Genomic DNA, 13,854 nt, shown 5'->3' on the forward strand with positions numbered 1-13,854 from the left:
ATCCAAACTGAAGCATTTCAGTCCAGATATTTAGAGATTGGAGATATTCAGAGATAAAGGTTTGTATATTTTAGTTATTGGGTAAAGATGTAAATATGTCACAAGCAGCTCTTTAAAACACTACCCTGTGACACGCTACACTACCCTGTAACACACATACACACAAACACACACAATGAAACTGGGGACAGCCTTAAAACCTGACTGTGTATGTGGCCTAGAAAACAGGAAGTAAACCAATGCTGCTTCATTCCTTATCAGTCAGTCACTTATTGATTGATCACTTACTGCCTTAAGAGCTCCAGTCTTTTGAGAGATCTTGATGAGCATTTTCCAAGCGACTTAAGTGTATTGTCTTTGTTTGTTTCCTCAAAGCCAAAAAGAAAGTATATAGCGTTGTTGAAGTTATAGAAGACGTACATATTTTGTGTTTAGTTGTGTATATATTCTCTTATCTTGTAATGTACCAAGGTAACAACTCTATTCCTCCCTTTTCTCCTTATAAGCAGGGGACATCACAGAGGGAGTAACTTAATGAGCAGTATGTTTTGTTCTGTTCACCGTGTCTTCTCATGTATTTCTGATTTATCTCCAAAAACCTCTTGTCTTGTATAAAAGAGAAAGAAGATGTCAGTAAAGTACCAGTAAAAACAATATTGTTTTACACTCTACCCGGTGTCCCCAGAGTCCTGATTTAAGATGTTTGTGAACACACACACGCACACACATACATACACACACTCGCGCGTACACATGCACACGCACGAATGCGCGCGCACACACACACCCAAGACTGGAAGAGAGAGAGAGGAGAAGAGCAGATAGAATGAATGAACAACGAGAAGAAAGGGAGAGGAAGAGAGGAAGAGATGGATAGGGAGAACAAGAAGGTCAAAAGAAAAAGCAGAGGTCCAAGTCTAGACACAAATAAAAAAACAAACATCTTTATTTGTCACAGTGAGTACGAGATCAGGCTGATTGTTGGAGACCAGGCCCTATTATTGTGTTACAACGTGGAATCAAAATGGATTTAATGTCTTTTTTGTGTCACTGATAAACAAAGTATTCTATTATGTCACATAAAGGAAAACATTTACATATTTTCCAAAGTTAATTACAAACTTGGCACCAGCACATTTGGCAGAAATGTGGCCTCTGTCTTTGTGACTTTCCAATCTCTGCTGTAAGTAGTAGAGGTGGTGTCCTTAGGTCGATCTGCAGTGTTACGCTTGCAAAAACATAGTACTTAGTGTTGAGGCCAAAAGGTTTTCTTCCCCACTTGGCCATAGCAATCTTCCACCTGACTCTAGTTAAAAAAGATTCCTTAACACTCGTAATTCCAACATCAAAATCATATATTGCTCATGAATCGTTTTTTGTCAGAGAGGTAGGCCTGCAAGACCCTCTAGGTGTTCCTATACACTTCTGCTGTCTGTAATAGGTGTTTATAAATCACCTACAGTAAAACAACAATGCGTTTCAGTGACATCTATGAATTTGATTTAGAGTGCATTATAACAGGCACAGGCGCCTCTAGAAATGTTGGGCCCTTTGAAAGAATATAATATTGGGCCCCCCAAACCTAGACCTTATGATAATAATCATAATCATAATAATAGTGGTTTATGGGGGCCCCTAGCAGTGCAAGGCCCTTGGAATCGTCCAGGCAACACAGGCAAATAGATGCTCTGGTTACAAGTGGACATTTCAATTTAGTAACAGGTGATCGCCAAGCTCATATCTCTGTTTCTTTCCCAAGGTGCATTGCGTCCATGATGGATAGACAGATAGCTGATAGATGTCCTTGCTGGTATGCCTTGTATCGGTCGCGTGTGTCTAAGGACTGCCAGACAGCTGTTGGCCTACTACGGGGCTGACCCCAGCTACTGAGATGACTGACAGGAATCCCTCACTGACCCTGGTCACCCTAGATGACTTCTTCTGCTCTCGCCACGGCGCCTCCTGCTGGTCAGGCTAGGGACTGGTGTTTGAGAGGCTCCAGACAGCCCTGCCACAGTGCTCCAACGAGCAGGCTTGAGGTCCTGCTGGACTTGGACCGGGTGCCCTCCCAGAATGGGAGTCCTGGAGTTGCCAGAGCTCAAGCATTCCCATGCCCAGGCACTGCTGGACCTCCATGGCTGTGTGGTGGACCAGAAGGCCAGCCCCCGCCCCCCCTCTGCAGGGTCCTCATCAGGGGCCACCTGCAGCCCCGCCCCTCTGCCGCTCCCTGACAGACCGAAGTCCTTCCTGCTTCCTGAGCCTTCCTGAGCACACTCGGCCTCAAGCATTGGTGGGAACACTTCAGAGCTTTAGATTTAAATTAAACTTTATTGTCATTATGCAGAGTATGGGTACAAGGCCAATGAAATGCAGTTAGAAACTACGTTTTGTAGGGTTTTATATGGCACACGGTCAGAGTGGCAAATAGACTAAAGAAATAAACGGTGAAAGAAATAATAATTGTTCTCAGAATTTCCATGCCAATAAAGTCATTTGAATAAACGATTGCAGATGTTTGGTCATGAAGATTACAGGCTAGTTAGCCTATCTCCAGTGCAGGATCAAACCAACTACTGGTATGTCCTTCAGTTCTAGTAAAACACCGATAGGTGGCAGTCTTACCAAATACGCAAACCACGAAAGAAGAAAAACGTGTTTACGTGTTTACGTCGGGTGACAGGTTTAGCCAACATGGCGGGCACGATGTTGAGGTCGCTCACTAAACTAGGACGTCCTTCAACAAAATTGATATTAAATGGTAATTTGGTCAGCCCTGGCTGCACCGTCCTGCAGAACAGGTGAGAAGCTCATACCATGAAATAGAATTGCATGTTTAATCTTGGTTAGTTAAGGATTGAAAATCTGGTGTTAACAAACTCACAAGAAACCAAGCTAACTAACGTTAGCCTCTGCTAGCACTAGCTAGCACCGGCCAGTAGCCCAGTCCTATTATAGTCGATGCTAGCTAGCTAGCCTGCCCAAGCAGCCAACATGCTAGACAGCTTTTGGTTGGGAAACATTAAGTCAAATGTTGTTTTGTTTTTTACACGCTATCCTTTCCCGACATACTTCTCTCATCATCGGTGCGATGGGGGATATATTTTATATGCTACATACAATACAACACATGTAGCCTAATGCAACATGACATCGCTTCAGAGACGTTGGTACCCTCCTCCGGAGTTGTTGACAAACAAAAGTCTGGTCATTTAAACATCCCTACTAGTAGCCTAACAGTTACTTACTTACTTACTTACTTACTTAGAGGGGTATCGCTTGCTATCTAGGCCTTGTTTATGCACAGACATTTCCCAGAATCAGTCAAAGTCAAACCTTTGTGCCTGTTCGCACCGTTAGGCCTATCTGTAACGAGCACCACTGGTGATTAGTAAACTTGTCAGTTTTAGGGGAATAATCCCCAACCTTGTACGAATATTGAGCCGTGGGCCACCCTCTAGTCTTTCAAGGACCCTCGCAGATCATTTATTCCACTGACATAGACAGTCTGTTGCCTCCTCTTTCAGACAGAAGCAATGGCAGCCAGATGTAGAGTGGATGGAGCAGTACTCTGGGGCGGTGATGTACCCCGGAGCCATCACTGGAAAATGGGTCCCCCCGCCATGGAATGGTTCGTCCCACCATCTAACTTAATTTGTGTGTTGTGTTGTCTTGTCTGGAATATTGTTTTTAGCTTCTCCTTCTTTGGCTCATCCTCAATACATTTTCCCACCGTATCCTTACCTCAACTCAACTTTGATTTATAAAGCACATTTAAAACAACCGAGGTTGACCAAAGTGCTGTAGAGTTGATGTACCGTTGATGTACCGTTGATGTAGCCTTAGTCCCGTTGACCTCTCCCTCCCTCAGACAAGGACGACCCCATGGAGAAGGAGGTATCCAACCTGACCATCAACTTCGGCCCCCAGCACCCGGCTGCCCACGGCGTGCTGCGCCTGGTGCTGGAGCTCAGCGGGGAGTCGGTGAAGAAGTGCGACCCCCACGTGGGCCTGCTGCACCGCGGCACGGAGAAGCTCATCGAGTACAAGACCTACCTCCAGGTACGTCACAGACCCATGGAGAACACAGACCGCCAAACTCAGATGTGGGGGGGGGGGCTGGCCCTGGCTGTGGCTCAGGAGGTTGAGCGGGTCGTCCGACGGCCGTAGGGTCGGCGGTTTGAACCCCGGATCCCCACTGTCCACACTTCAGAGGTGTCCTCGGGCGAGACACGGAACCCTAAATTGCTCCCATTGAGCAGGCTAGCACCTCGCATGGCAGCTGGCCGCCATTGGTGTGTGAATGGGTGAATGAGAGGCCACTGTAAAGTGCTTTTAAAAGCGCTAAAAAAGTGCAGTCTATTTAATATTGTTGCCCAGTAGTAGGTTCTGAGTCTTCAGTGGCCAAAAAACATACCCATTTGGCTCTCTAGAAGCACATCATGTCGTTATCATAACCATGACACGTCAACATAATATCCACCAAAAAGACGAACAGTTTGAGCCTGCTGCCGTAGTGCGACGCACCTGTTGTCTTTCCAAGACGTAACCCCGCCCCCCCTCTCCCTCCCGCGGTGGCGTTTGCAGGCCCTGCCATACTTCGACCGCCTGGACTACGTGTCCATGATGTGCAACGAGCAGGCGTACTCCCTGGCCGTGGAGAAGCTGCTCAACATCCGCGCCCCACCCCGCGCCGAGTGGATCAGAGGTGAGAGCGGCCGCGCCCCCGGGAGGCCCGGCCCCTGGGCGCCGCCGCCGCCCGGCTAGCGGTTATCTAATGCGGGGTTAGGGGTTGACTAGCCGACAGGCCGACTAGCGTCAAATAGGTGGAGTAGAAGTGGTGTGACTTTGAGTAATTTGCCTCTGGAAACACTAGAGGGCAGTAGTTAGCTAAAGTGTTATGAATCAGTGGCGATGCTCACTGTGTGTGTGTGTGTGTGTGTGTGTGTGTGTGCGCGCGCACGTGTGTGTGCGTGCGTGCAGTTCTGTTCGGCGAGCTGACCCGCATCCTCAACCACATCATGGCCATCACCACGCACGCCCTGGACATCGGCGCCATGACGCCCTTCTTCTGGATGTTCGAGGAGAGGGAGAAGATGTTTGAGTTCTACGAGCGGGTCTCGGGGGCCAGGATGCACGCCGCCTACGTCCGACCAGGGGGGGTGCACCAGGTAAGGGGGAGTGGGAGGGGCTTCCGCTAGGTCGCCGCGGGGGAGGGGAACAAGCTAGCCAGGGGCTGGTGTGTTTTTGTGAAGCTGGGCCTAGCCTGTGTTTTAACGGGGGTTTGAATAGCAGGGCTAGCGCAGACTGCAGGCCAGTAGCCTGGCTGGCTTTTGTCACATGATCTCACAATCCATCCCTATGTCACTGTATGTAGACGTCAGATGCTCCTTGGAATTAATATTTGATTAGCAAAGATGATGGTGATGGTGAATGTGTTAATGCTGATGATGTGTGTGTGTTTGTGTGTGTGTGTGTGTGTGTGTGTGTGTGTGTGTGTGTGTGTTATCTAGGACATGCCTCTGGGCCTGATGGACGATATCTACGAATGGAGCAAGAACTTCTCCATAAGAATTGACGAGGTGGAAGAGGTATGGTTGTGTGGGTGTGGGTGTGTCGTGTATACAGCCGTATCGACATGACCTCATGTGAACCAAGATGTGTCGGTGATAATGTTTCCTGTTGTAGATGCTGACCAACAACCGTATCTGGAAGAACCGAACTGTAGACATCGGCATAGTGACTGCTGAAGAGGCGCTCAACTATGGCTTCAGGTAGAGAACTAACACGCTCTCTCTCTCTCTCTCTCTCTCTCCGTCTCTCTTTCCTCTCTCTCGCTTTCTCTCTCTCTCTCCGTCTCTTTCCTCTCTCTCTCTCTCTCTGTCTACCTCTCTCTGCCTCATGTTCTCTCTCTGTTCTTTGCCTCTGTTTCTCTCTTGTGCATGCTCTCCCCCGTCATCTCCCTCTCTCTCTCTCCCTCTCTCTCTCTCTCTCTCTCTCTCTCCCTCTCTCTCTCTCCCTCTCTCTCCCTCTCTCTCTCTCTCTCTCTCTCTCTCTCTCTCTCTCTCTCTCTCTCTCCCTCTCTCTCTCTCTCTCTCTCTCTCTGTGTCACGCGCACACATGCAAAAATCGTCTTATGCAGTCGGTTAGTCAAGTGAAAACCACACACTCATGATAAGAGACAACTTCCTCTCTCTCGCCCCCTCTCTCACCCCTCGCCCCCCCTCTTTCCTCCTCCCCCCCCTCCCTCCTCTAGCGGGGTCATGCTGAGAGGCTCTGGTATTAAGTGGGACCTGCGCAAGTCCCAGCCCTACGACAAGTACGACCAGGTGGAGTTTGACGTCCCCATCGGCACCAACGGAGACTGCTACGACAGGTGGGACACACACACACACACGCACGCCCGACAGTGAATGTTTCTCCTTTTATAGTGGTGTCCAGCTGTTTTTATTTGGCGCACGGGAGATCACTATTGGTCGATGGACCGTGACCGATTCTGTCGTATTCAGCACATTTTTAAAAGGGAGCAACCTTGTTGAGAGCCATCGCTCCTATTCACACAGCGTATTCTTCCTCGCCTCCTTCCCTCTCTCCCTACTCCTCCTCTCCTCCCCTTCCTTCTTCCCCTTGCCTCCTCCTCCTCCTCCATCCTCTCCTCCACCGCCTCTCCTCCTTCTCCTCCTCTCTCCCTCCTTCTCCTCCTCCTCACCTCCCTCCCCCTCCTCCTCTCTTCTCTCGTCCATTCATCCTGCCACCTCATCCTCTCCTCCCTCTCTCCTCCTCTCTCCCTCCTCCTCCTCCTCACCTCTCTCCTCCTCTCTTCTCTCATCCATTCATCCTGCCACCTCATCCTCTCCTCCCTCTCTCCTCCTCTCTCCCTCCTCCTCACCTATCTCCTCCTCTCTTCTCTCATCCATTCATCCTGCCACCTCCTCTCCTCCCTCTCCTCCTCTCCCTCCCTCCTCCTCCTCCTCTCCTCCTCCAGGTACCTGTGCCGGGTGGAGGAGATGAGGCAGAGCTTACGCATCATGCTGGAGGCCATGAACAAGATGCCCCCCGGCGAGATCAAGGTGGACGACGCCAAGGTGGCGCCGCCCAAGAGGTCCGAGATGAAGGTGAGACCAGCGCCCCGTTAAAGGGACAGTTCACCCAACATTTCCCTTTGTTACCAGCTCTCCGGTCGCAGGCCGGAGGGTGCTAAACCAGGAAGTGGGCGTCCAGTGGATGGTTATTTTGTGTATGTGAGACGGGAGTGTGGCGTGTGAGGGGCGGGGCCTAACGCTCGCCGTTGTCTCTCCATGCCAGATGTCCATGGAGTCGTTGATCCACCACTTCAAGCTGTACACAGAGGGATACCAGGTCCCGCCCGGGGCCACATACACGGCCGTGGAGGCGCCCAAGGTGAGACGCTGTCCGCTCGCCCACGCGCACACACACACGCACTCGGGACAGACACACACTGACAGACATGCACACGCTCTCGCACACACACTCTGACAGACATACACACGCACAAACACACCCTGACGGACATGCACACGCTCTCGCACACACTCTGACGGACATACACACGCACGCGCGCACACACACTCACACGCTCACACACACTCAAACACACACATTCTCTCACTCTCTCTATTTCACACACACACATGCTCTCTCAGACAGACATACACACACACACACACACACCACATTCTCTCGCTCTTTCTCACGCACACACACACACACACACACACACACACACACACCCCTAGGAGATTCTGCCAGTAGGTGTGGAGCAATAGGTTCAGGAAACAATCGGCTCTTGTTTAGAGATTATCCTATGAGAACCGTATTGTCTGTAATAGACTTCTCTTTAAACACCTTCAATTATATTAAACCTAGATTAAAAAAAAAGAAAAAAGTTCTGGCTGCACTCCAATCAATGTGTGTGTGCGTGTATTGTGTGTGTGTGCGCGTGTACGTGTGTGTATTGTGTGTGTGGGCTTCCAGGGAGAGTTTGGTGTATATCTGGTGTCAGACGGCTCCAGCAGACCCTACCGCTGCAAGATCAAAGCCCCCGGATTCGCCCACTTGGTACGGCCGTCCGACTCATCACTGACCCCTTCACCCAGATTTTCTATTGATTTATTTTTTGGGCATTTATACATTGTATTATTTTATTTTTTTTACACCGGTCATGAGATATCACCCTTTACAACTGGGTAGTGTTAAATTGTGGTGTTGCTATAACAGTAATACTTGTACATGTGTGTGAGCTTTTCAGAATACTAAAAAAAAAGTCACTGTATCAGAGAATACATGAATGCAAATATTGAAAAACATGATCTAACATGTATGTTGACGTTTGTGTCCCCTCCAGGCTGGCCTTGATAAGATGGCCAAAGGACACATGCTAGCTGACGTGGTGGCCATCATCGGTGAGAATAATGAATCCATTTTAATAAAGTGTGTGTGTGTGTGTGTGTGTGTGTGTGTGTGTGTGTGTGTGTCTGTCCGTCCGTCCGTCCTGTGTGGTTGAGCCGAGGTTCTAGTCGTGTTTTGTCCTTTACTCTAACAGGCACACAGGACATTGTGTTTGGAGAAGTGGATCGCTGAGTGGGGGAGGACGTTTCCGTCTTCTGCTGCTCCTCTCTGAAGAGGCACCCCCACCCCCACCTACCCAGCTCTGTCTGTCTGTCTGTCTGTCCGTCTGTCTCAGGCTCTGTCTCTCCCTCTTCCCTCCATCACCAGGGATACACTTTGACAGACGACTTCACTTGTAATCATCAATGTACAATGGTAAACCTATTAAATATTTTATGACTGTACTCTCTCTTTGGGGCATTTTTCACGGGCAAGGGTCTTCAATTCAGAGAACGAGTGCGTTGGAAGGGAACTGCTAGAGGACAGTCCACATAAGTCGTCTAATTTCTTTAAAGCACAATTTCTTGGACGAAGAGTCATTGTATGGTGACTAATCCGAGAGAGGAAAGGCACTTCTGGGTATCTGTCCTTCAGAGCGTGGTGGTTGGAGGGGAGAGGTTGTGTGAGTTAAAAAAAAAAAAAAAAAATGGACTCGGCTCCACCACAACTTCCACCGTAGTGGGGCTGTGTGTACATCTATGCTACACGACGTGTGTGTGTTTGTGTGCGCGCGCTTGCGCAACACTTCTGTCGGCAGCCCCCACAGTTCTAGTGCCCTGTCAAACCCGCCGGCTCGCTCAGCAGTCGAACGTCCGGTAAAGGAAACGAGCTACTCCTGCACGCTGAGAAGTCCGCCGTCGCGACGATGAAGGGCGCTTTCCCGGTTCTCACCGCTCTTCCCCTGTGGATGAGCTTCGGCACTGCTGGTGAGTAGCCCGGGAAGTCAGGATTTGGTAAAGGCTAAATCATGAGTAAGGGTTTTGTTTGTTTTTGATTCTGGCTATAAGTGTAATGTATGTGGTCTTTCGTTTAGATCATGAGAATGTTAAAAAAATATAAGTTTAATGGTTAGACTAAAGGTTCTCTTGAAAAAGTTCAAATCCTTCTGTTGAAAGGATATTGTGGTTAGGTTTAGAACGTGTCCCTTGAGATAAAGGAACTAGGTAGCTCTTGAGAAATATAAGGGTTTGGGATTATTTGAAATCCATCTAACCCATTTTTGCAATGTCAATTAAGTAATACCAAAGTAGTTAATAGCTTAACATGTTTTATTTACTCGATAGATGGTTTGATTTAAGATTTTATAGGCACTGAAATAGAGACAGTTGACATCCTTCCTGCTACCGTATCATTCTCTCTTTCTCTTAGCCTATAGGCCAGGTAGAGGAGCTGGAAAGGGCCATGTTGTTGTTTTTCATTAACTTTTTTAGGGTATTTCTGCTTTATTGGGAGAGGGCCTTGTAGGGACAGACAGGAAATGTGGGAGAGAGGGAAGGAATTTGAGGATATGCAGCACAAGAGCCATGGCCGGATTTGAACCTGCGCCGCTGCAATAAGGACTAGCCTTGGCCCCCCAGAGCCACGATGTTGAAGCAGTAGATCCACATCACTACTACTCATTTTCTTGTTGATTCACCAAATGGTTCTGGAACCACATTTTGTTTCTTGAGATAATTTGAAGATGCTTGTTAGAAGCCCCTTTGAAAATGCCTCTACCACAACAAATCAATATGTAGGGCCTACCTGAGGTTGTTAGCTCAAGGAACAACAAACTATTCTGATGACTGGGGGGGGGGGGTACATTTTCTTCTTGTTAGGATGATTCCAAGGGCCCTGCACTGACAGGGGCCCCTATACGCCACTATTATCATAAGGTCTAGGCTAGGCACAAAAGCCATGGTGGCCGCAGGGGGAACACTTTAATTTCAGCCAGGGCATCACGGCCAGAGCGAGGAACATCGACGGCCATGGCCTCCATTTAATTCCCTAAATGGAGGCCACTCCATTACCACTAGATCTGGCCAAAATAGTGGCATAAAAAGTTAGAGACAGAAACGATAATCAAAGCAAAAATAGGAAACAACAATAATTAGGAAACATAAAATGTGCTAATTAGAAACTTAAAATAGGCCTACCTATGGACATTGACACATAGGCTACCAACATAATTCATATACAAGTAGCCTTAATTCTGGCCTTTTATGAAAGCAACCATTCCTGTGAAAGGAGAAGCAAACATATACCTAAAATTGAAACGCCACTCTTGCAACTCAGCAGAAATACCCTAGAACACACACACACACACACACACACACACGTATATGCTACAGAGGCCCTTTCAACTTGCGCCGACAGTGTGTTGACGTACAATAACATGTTGCACATCTGCTATGTATTGGGTAATAATATAGATAGATATAGCCAAATAGATATTTAAGTGCATCATTTCCCCCTGATCTTTAAAGGCAAGCTGCTTCTCACAAGTAGATCACAAGGGAGGAAACCCAAGCTGATGGTAGATAAGCAACCACATCATCCTGATCCACCACTCACTCCACTCTCAACAGTAAGAAGATAGGACACACTTCTGTGAAAGTAAACATGTACATATTTTATAGTGGATACATACTAATAGTTGCTGCTCTCTCTCTAAAATGCCTCTCATCTGCCAGGCTTGTAAATGTAGAATAGGGCATGTTGTCCATTAAGAAAGGCATATCTTTATATCTTAAAATGACTGACAGACCTTGTGTCTTTTATAATTCAACTACTTTGTATTCACGGTTTTACTAAATACATACAGTAGTTAATAATTCAGTCTAGTTGCTATGCTTGCTGCTGCTGGTGTAGCTAAATTGAGCATTTATGGTTTTCTAGCTAACCACCAACTCTTTCCATTACAACAGAGGGTGAAAACCTGACCCACTGTTAGGTTAAACTGTCGATTCTGAATTAAAATGTAACAGCCCAATTTAATCCATTCTTAAACTAGTTGTGAATATCAATGTAGTGCAGATGCAAATGTAAATATTTTTCCTGCTGTTTCCCTACATAGAACAATGCCGGGTCACTTCCGAGGTGTGGAAGCATTCTAGCAGTTAAAAATGGAAAGACTTGAGTAGCCTACACGTGCAAACACCGCACAAAGTCAGACTGTATGTGAAGGTTTGAAAAACCTGGTTTTACTCATGTGGGGCAGCATTCCCATGGAGTTCCTGGAATTTTGAAACCCTAACCAATTACACTGATACAACACTGATAAAAGCAATAACCTAACATTTTACGAAGGCACTACAACTTGGCCGCAGAGATGGTTTTAATGGAAGTTTCTAAGAGAGCTACTGGCTGAAGTGATGATAAACAGTCAAGTTTGATAGTTATTCATGGTACCCAGGGATGACTACTATCCTATAGTATCAGTGTCTTTGTGACCTGTTAATAAACGTGTGTCTCTTGCTCCCAGCGGCGCTTCGTGAGCCAGAGATCTGCTACGTCCTGGACAGCGTCCTGTTTCTATACGGCATCATCCTCACCATCCTCTACTGCAGACTGAGGGTAAGGCCTGTCCCGCTCCTGCCCCCTCTCTCTCTCTCTCTTTCTCTCTCTCCTCCATCCATCCATCCATCCATCCATATCTACAGTATCTCTTCATTCTCTCCCTCAAAGTCTGTCTCTTAGTGAGGTTTTGCCGTTGATGTTTTCACTATATTTAGAAGGGCCTCCACTGATGACCTGTATGCAATACAATATTCTCTGTCCTAAACTGTTATTACTATTAGTATAGTAGTATATACTACAGAATTGTATAGTAATATTTGTTAATAGGTCATAGCCTGATAAGCATCTGTTGGTTATCTATATGGAACCTTCCAAGTAGTGTTACCCAGTCATCGGATTGTTTCAGCAGAGTACTGTAGGAATATGGGATGTGAAGTTGAAAAAGATCATCAGAATTCACTCTCTCACCACACAGTTTGCCAACCACTTGATTGCGCTGGGACAGGAGACGGCCAATCCAAAGTCAAAGTCACAGGTGAGAACACTGTCTACACTAGACGCTGTTAAACATCACATTACAGTCATTTAGCAGACTTAGAATAGTTGCGTTTAATGTAGGTAAAGTGTAGGCTACTACTACTCGCCACAGCATGCGCGCGTGTGCACACAACACACACACACACACACGCAATCAGAACTTCTAATCGTTTTAATCCAAAATGAGTTTGAAAGAATTAAACAACGCCATTGGAGAACATTAACCATGTACACATAGCAGTGTCTTGTGTAAGTGTACTGTGAGTGTGTAAACAGCATGTGCTCTGTTTTCCCCTCTCTGAACAGAAACAAGAGAAGGGACAGGAGGCCATCTACCAGGTAGGCTATGTTACCATGGCGGTGGTGGTGATGAGGAGGAGGAAGAATGCGAGGAAGAGGGGGAATCCCATTGTTGGTTTGTGTTGACTTTCAGCTCAAGATGTATATTCTTCATCTCTCTCCCTCCCCCCCTCTCTCACTCGCTCTCTCTCTCTCCCTCCCTCTCTCTCTCTCTCTCTCTCTCTCTCTCTCCCTCTCCCTCTATCAGGATTTGAACCCCCATGCCACAGACACCTATGAGACCATTGGTGGGCAGAAGAAATGATTGCCGTGAAGGATGAGGGGGAGTCGAAACGAAGAGGCTGAGGGCCGCCATCATTTATGCATTTTTTATATTTCCGTTTCACAGAAATGCTCGTGTGCTTCTTGTTTTTGTATGCACTTATTGTCATTTCCTGTTGGGCAAAATAGACCATATGCCCATGTAGCCTAGCACATTCTTAGAGAAGAGAAAAGGGAAGTCGAATATTTCACACTTTTAGAGTAATACAGGCTAAATCGAACTTAAGTGCACAATTCCCTAAAGTTATTGTTTTATATTGCTTGACTTGTACATTGTCGCTATTTTTTTTTAAGCTTCTAAGATCCGGATAATAAAAATGAAGTAGCCCTCTCTGTGGTGAGCTGTAGTCTATATTTTGTGGCTTCTGCTTTTTCTGAGGTCGACTTCCTTTAGCTGATGCCATGGCAACTGGCCCTAACCTCAGACCACACTAGCTGTCCGACTCAGTTCCTCAGTTCCTCTGGCTGTCGTGTGTTTCTGTTCATGCGTATTTGTCTTCTTTTGTTTCTATCATGGATGTATTGGTTTCTATTTAGCACCCTGTGTTTTTGTTTCCTTTCTGCATATTTAGCCGAATGTGTGTGTGTGTTTGAGGGTGGAGCTTAATACATCCATGCCGAGTTCTACAGTATCTGCAGTGAGGACGCACATCAACCATGACGTTTTTATGTTTTGTTAGTGCCACAAGGTGGCAGCTGCTGCTATTGCCTAATATGCTACAACGTCTAGCCTACTTAACAAGATTTTTTTAAGTATAGTAGTAGTAGTAGTAGTTGTGTGTGTGTGTGTGT

General features: G+C 47.0%; 2 protein-coding genes across 2 annotated transcripts; both read left to right on the plus strand.

Annotated features, from left to right (window-relative positions):
- The first annotated feature begins 2,683 nt into the window (after positions 1–2,683).
- ndufs2 (NADH:ubiquinone oxidoreductase core subunit S2) lies at positions 2,684–8,810 on the plus strand. Its single transcript, XM_084451698.1, has 13 exons — positions 2,684–2,798; positions 3,525–3,628; positions 3,869–4,059; positions 4,585–4,705; positions 4,981–5,168; positions 5,511–5,588; positions 5,686–5,771; positions 6,254–6,373; positions 6,983–7,112; positions 7,303–7,398; positions 7,993–8,076; positions 8,363–8,420; positions 8,561–8,810. Exons 1-13 carry the CDS (start codon positions 2,692–2,694, stop codon positions 8,596–8,598), a joined length of 1,401 nt encoding a protein of 466 aa, XP_084307824.1. The 5' UTR covers positions 2,684–2,691; the 3' UTR covers positions 8,599–8,810.
- Positions 8,811–9,207: 397 nt separating this feature from the next.
- fcer1g (Fc epsilon receptor IgFc epsilon receptor Ig) lies at positions 9,208–13,365 on the plus strand. The gene is made up of 5 exons (XM_084452271.1): positions 9,208–9,332; positions 11,870–11,961; positions 12,380–12,439; positions 12,748–12,780; positions 12,989–13,365. Exons 1-5 carry the CDS (start codon positions 9,272–9,274, stop codon positions 13,043–13,045), a joined length of 303 nt encoding a protein of 100 aa, XP_084308397.1. The 5' UTR covers positions 9,208–9,271; the 3' UTR covers positions 13,046–13,365.
- Positions 13,366–13,854: the final 489 nt, after the last annotated feature.

Source organism: Borostomias antarcticus (assembly GCF_949987555.1).
Source record: "Borostomias antarcticus genome assembly, chromosome: 17".
Taxonomy (NCBI): domain Eukaryota; kingdom Metazoa; phylum Chordata; class Actinopteri; order Stomiiformes; family Stomiidae; genus Borostomias; species Borostomias antarcticus.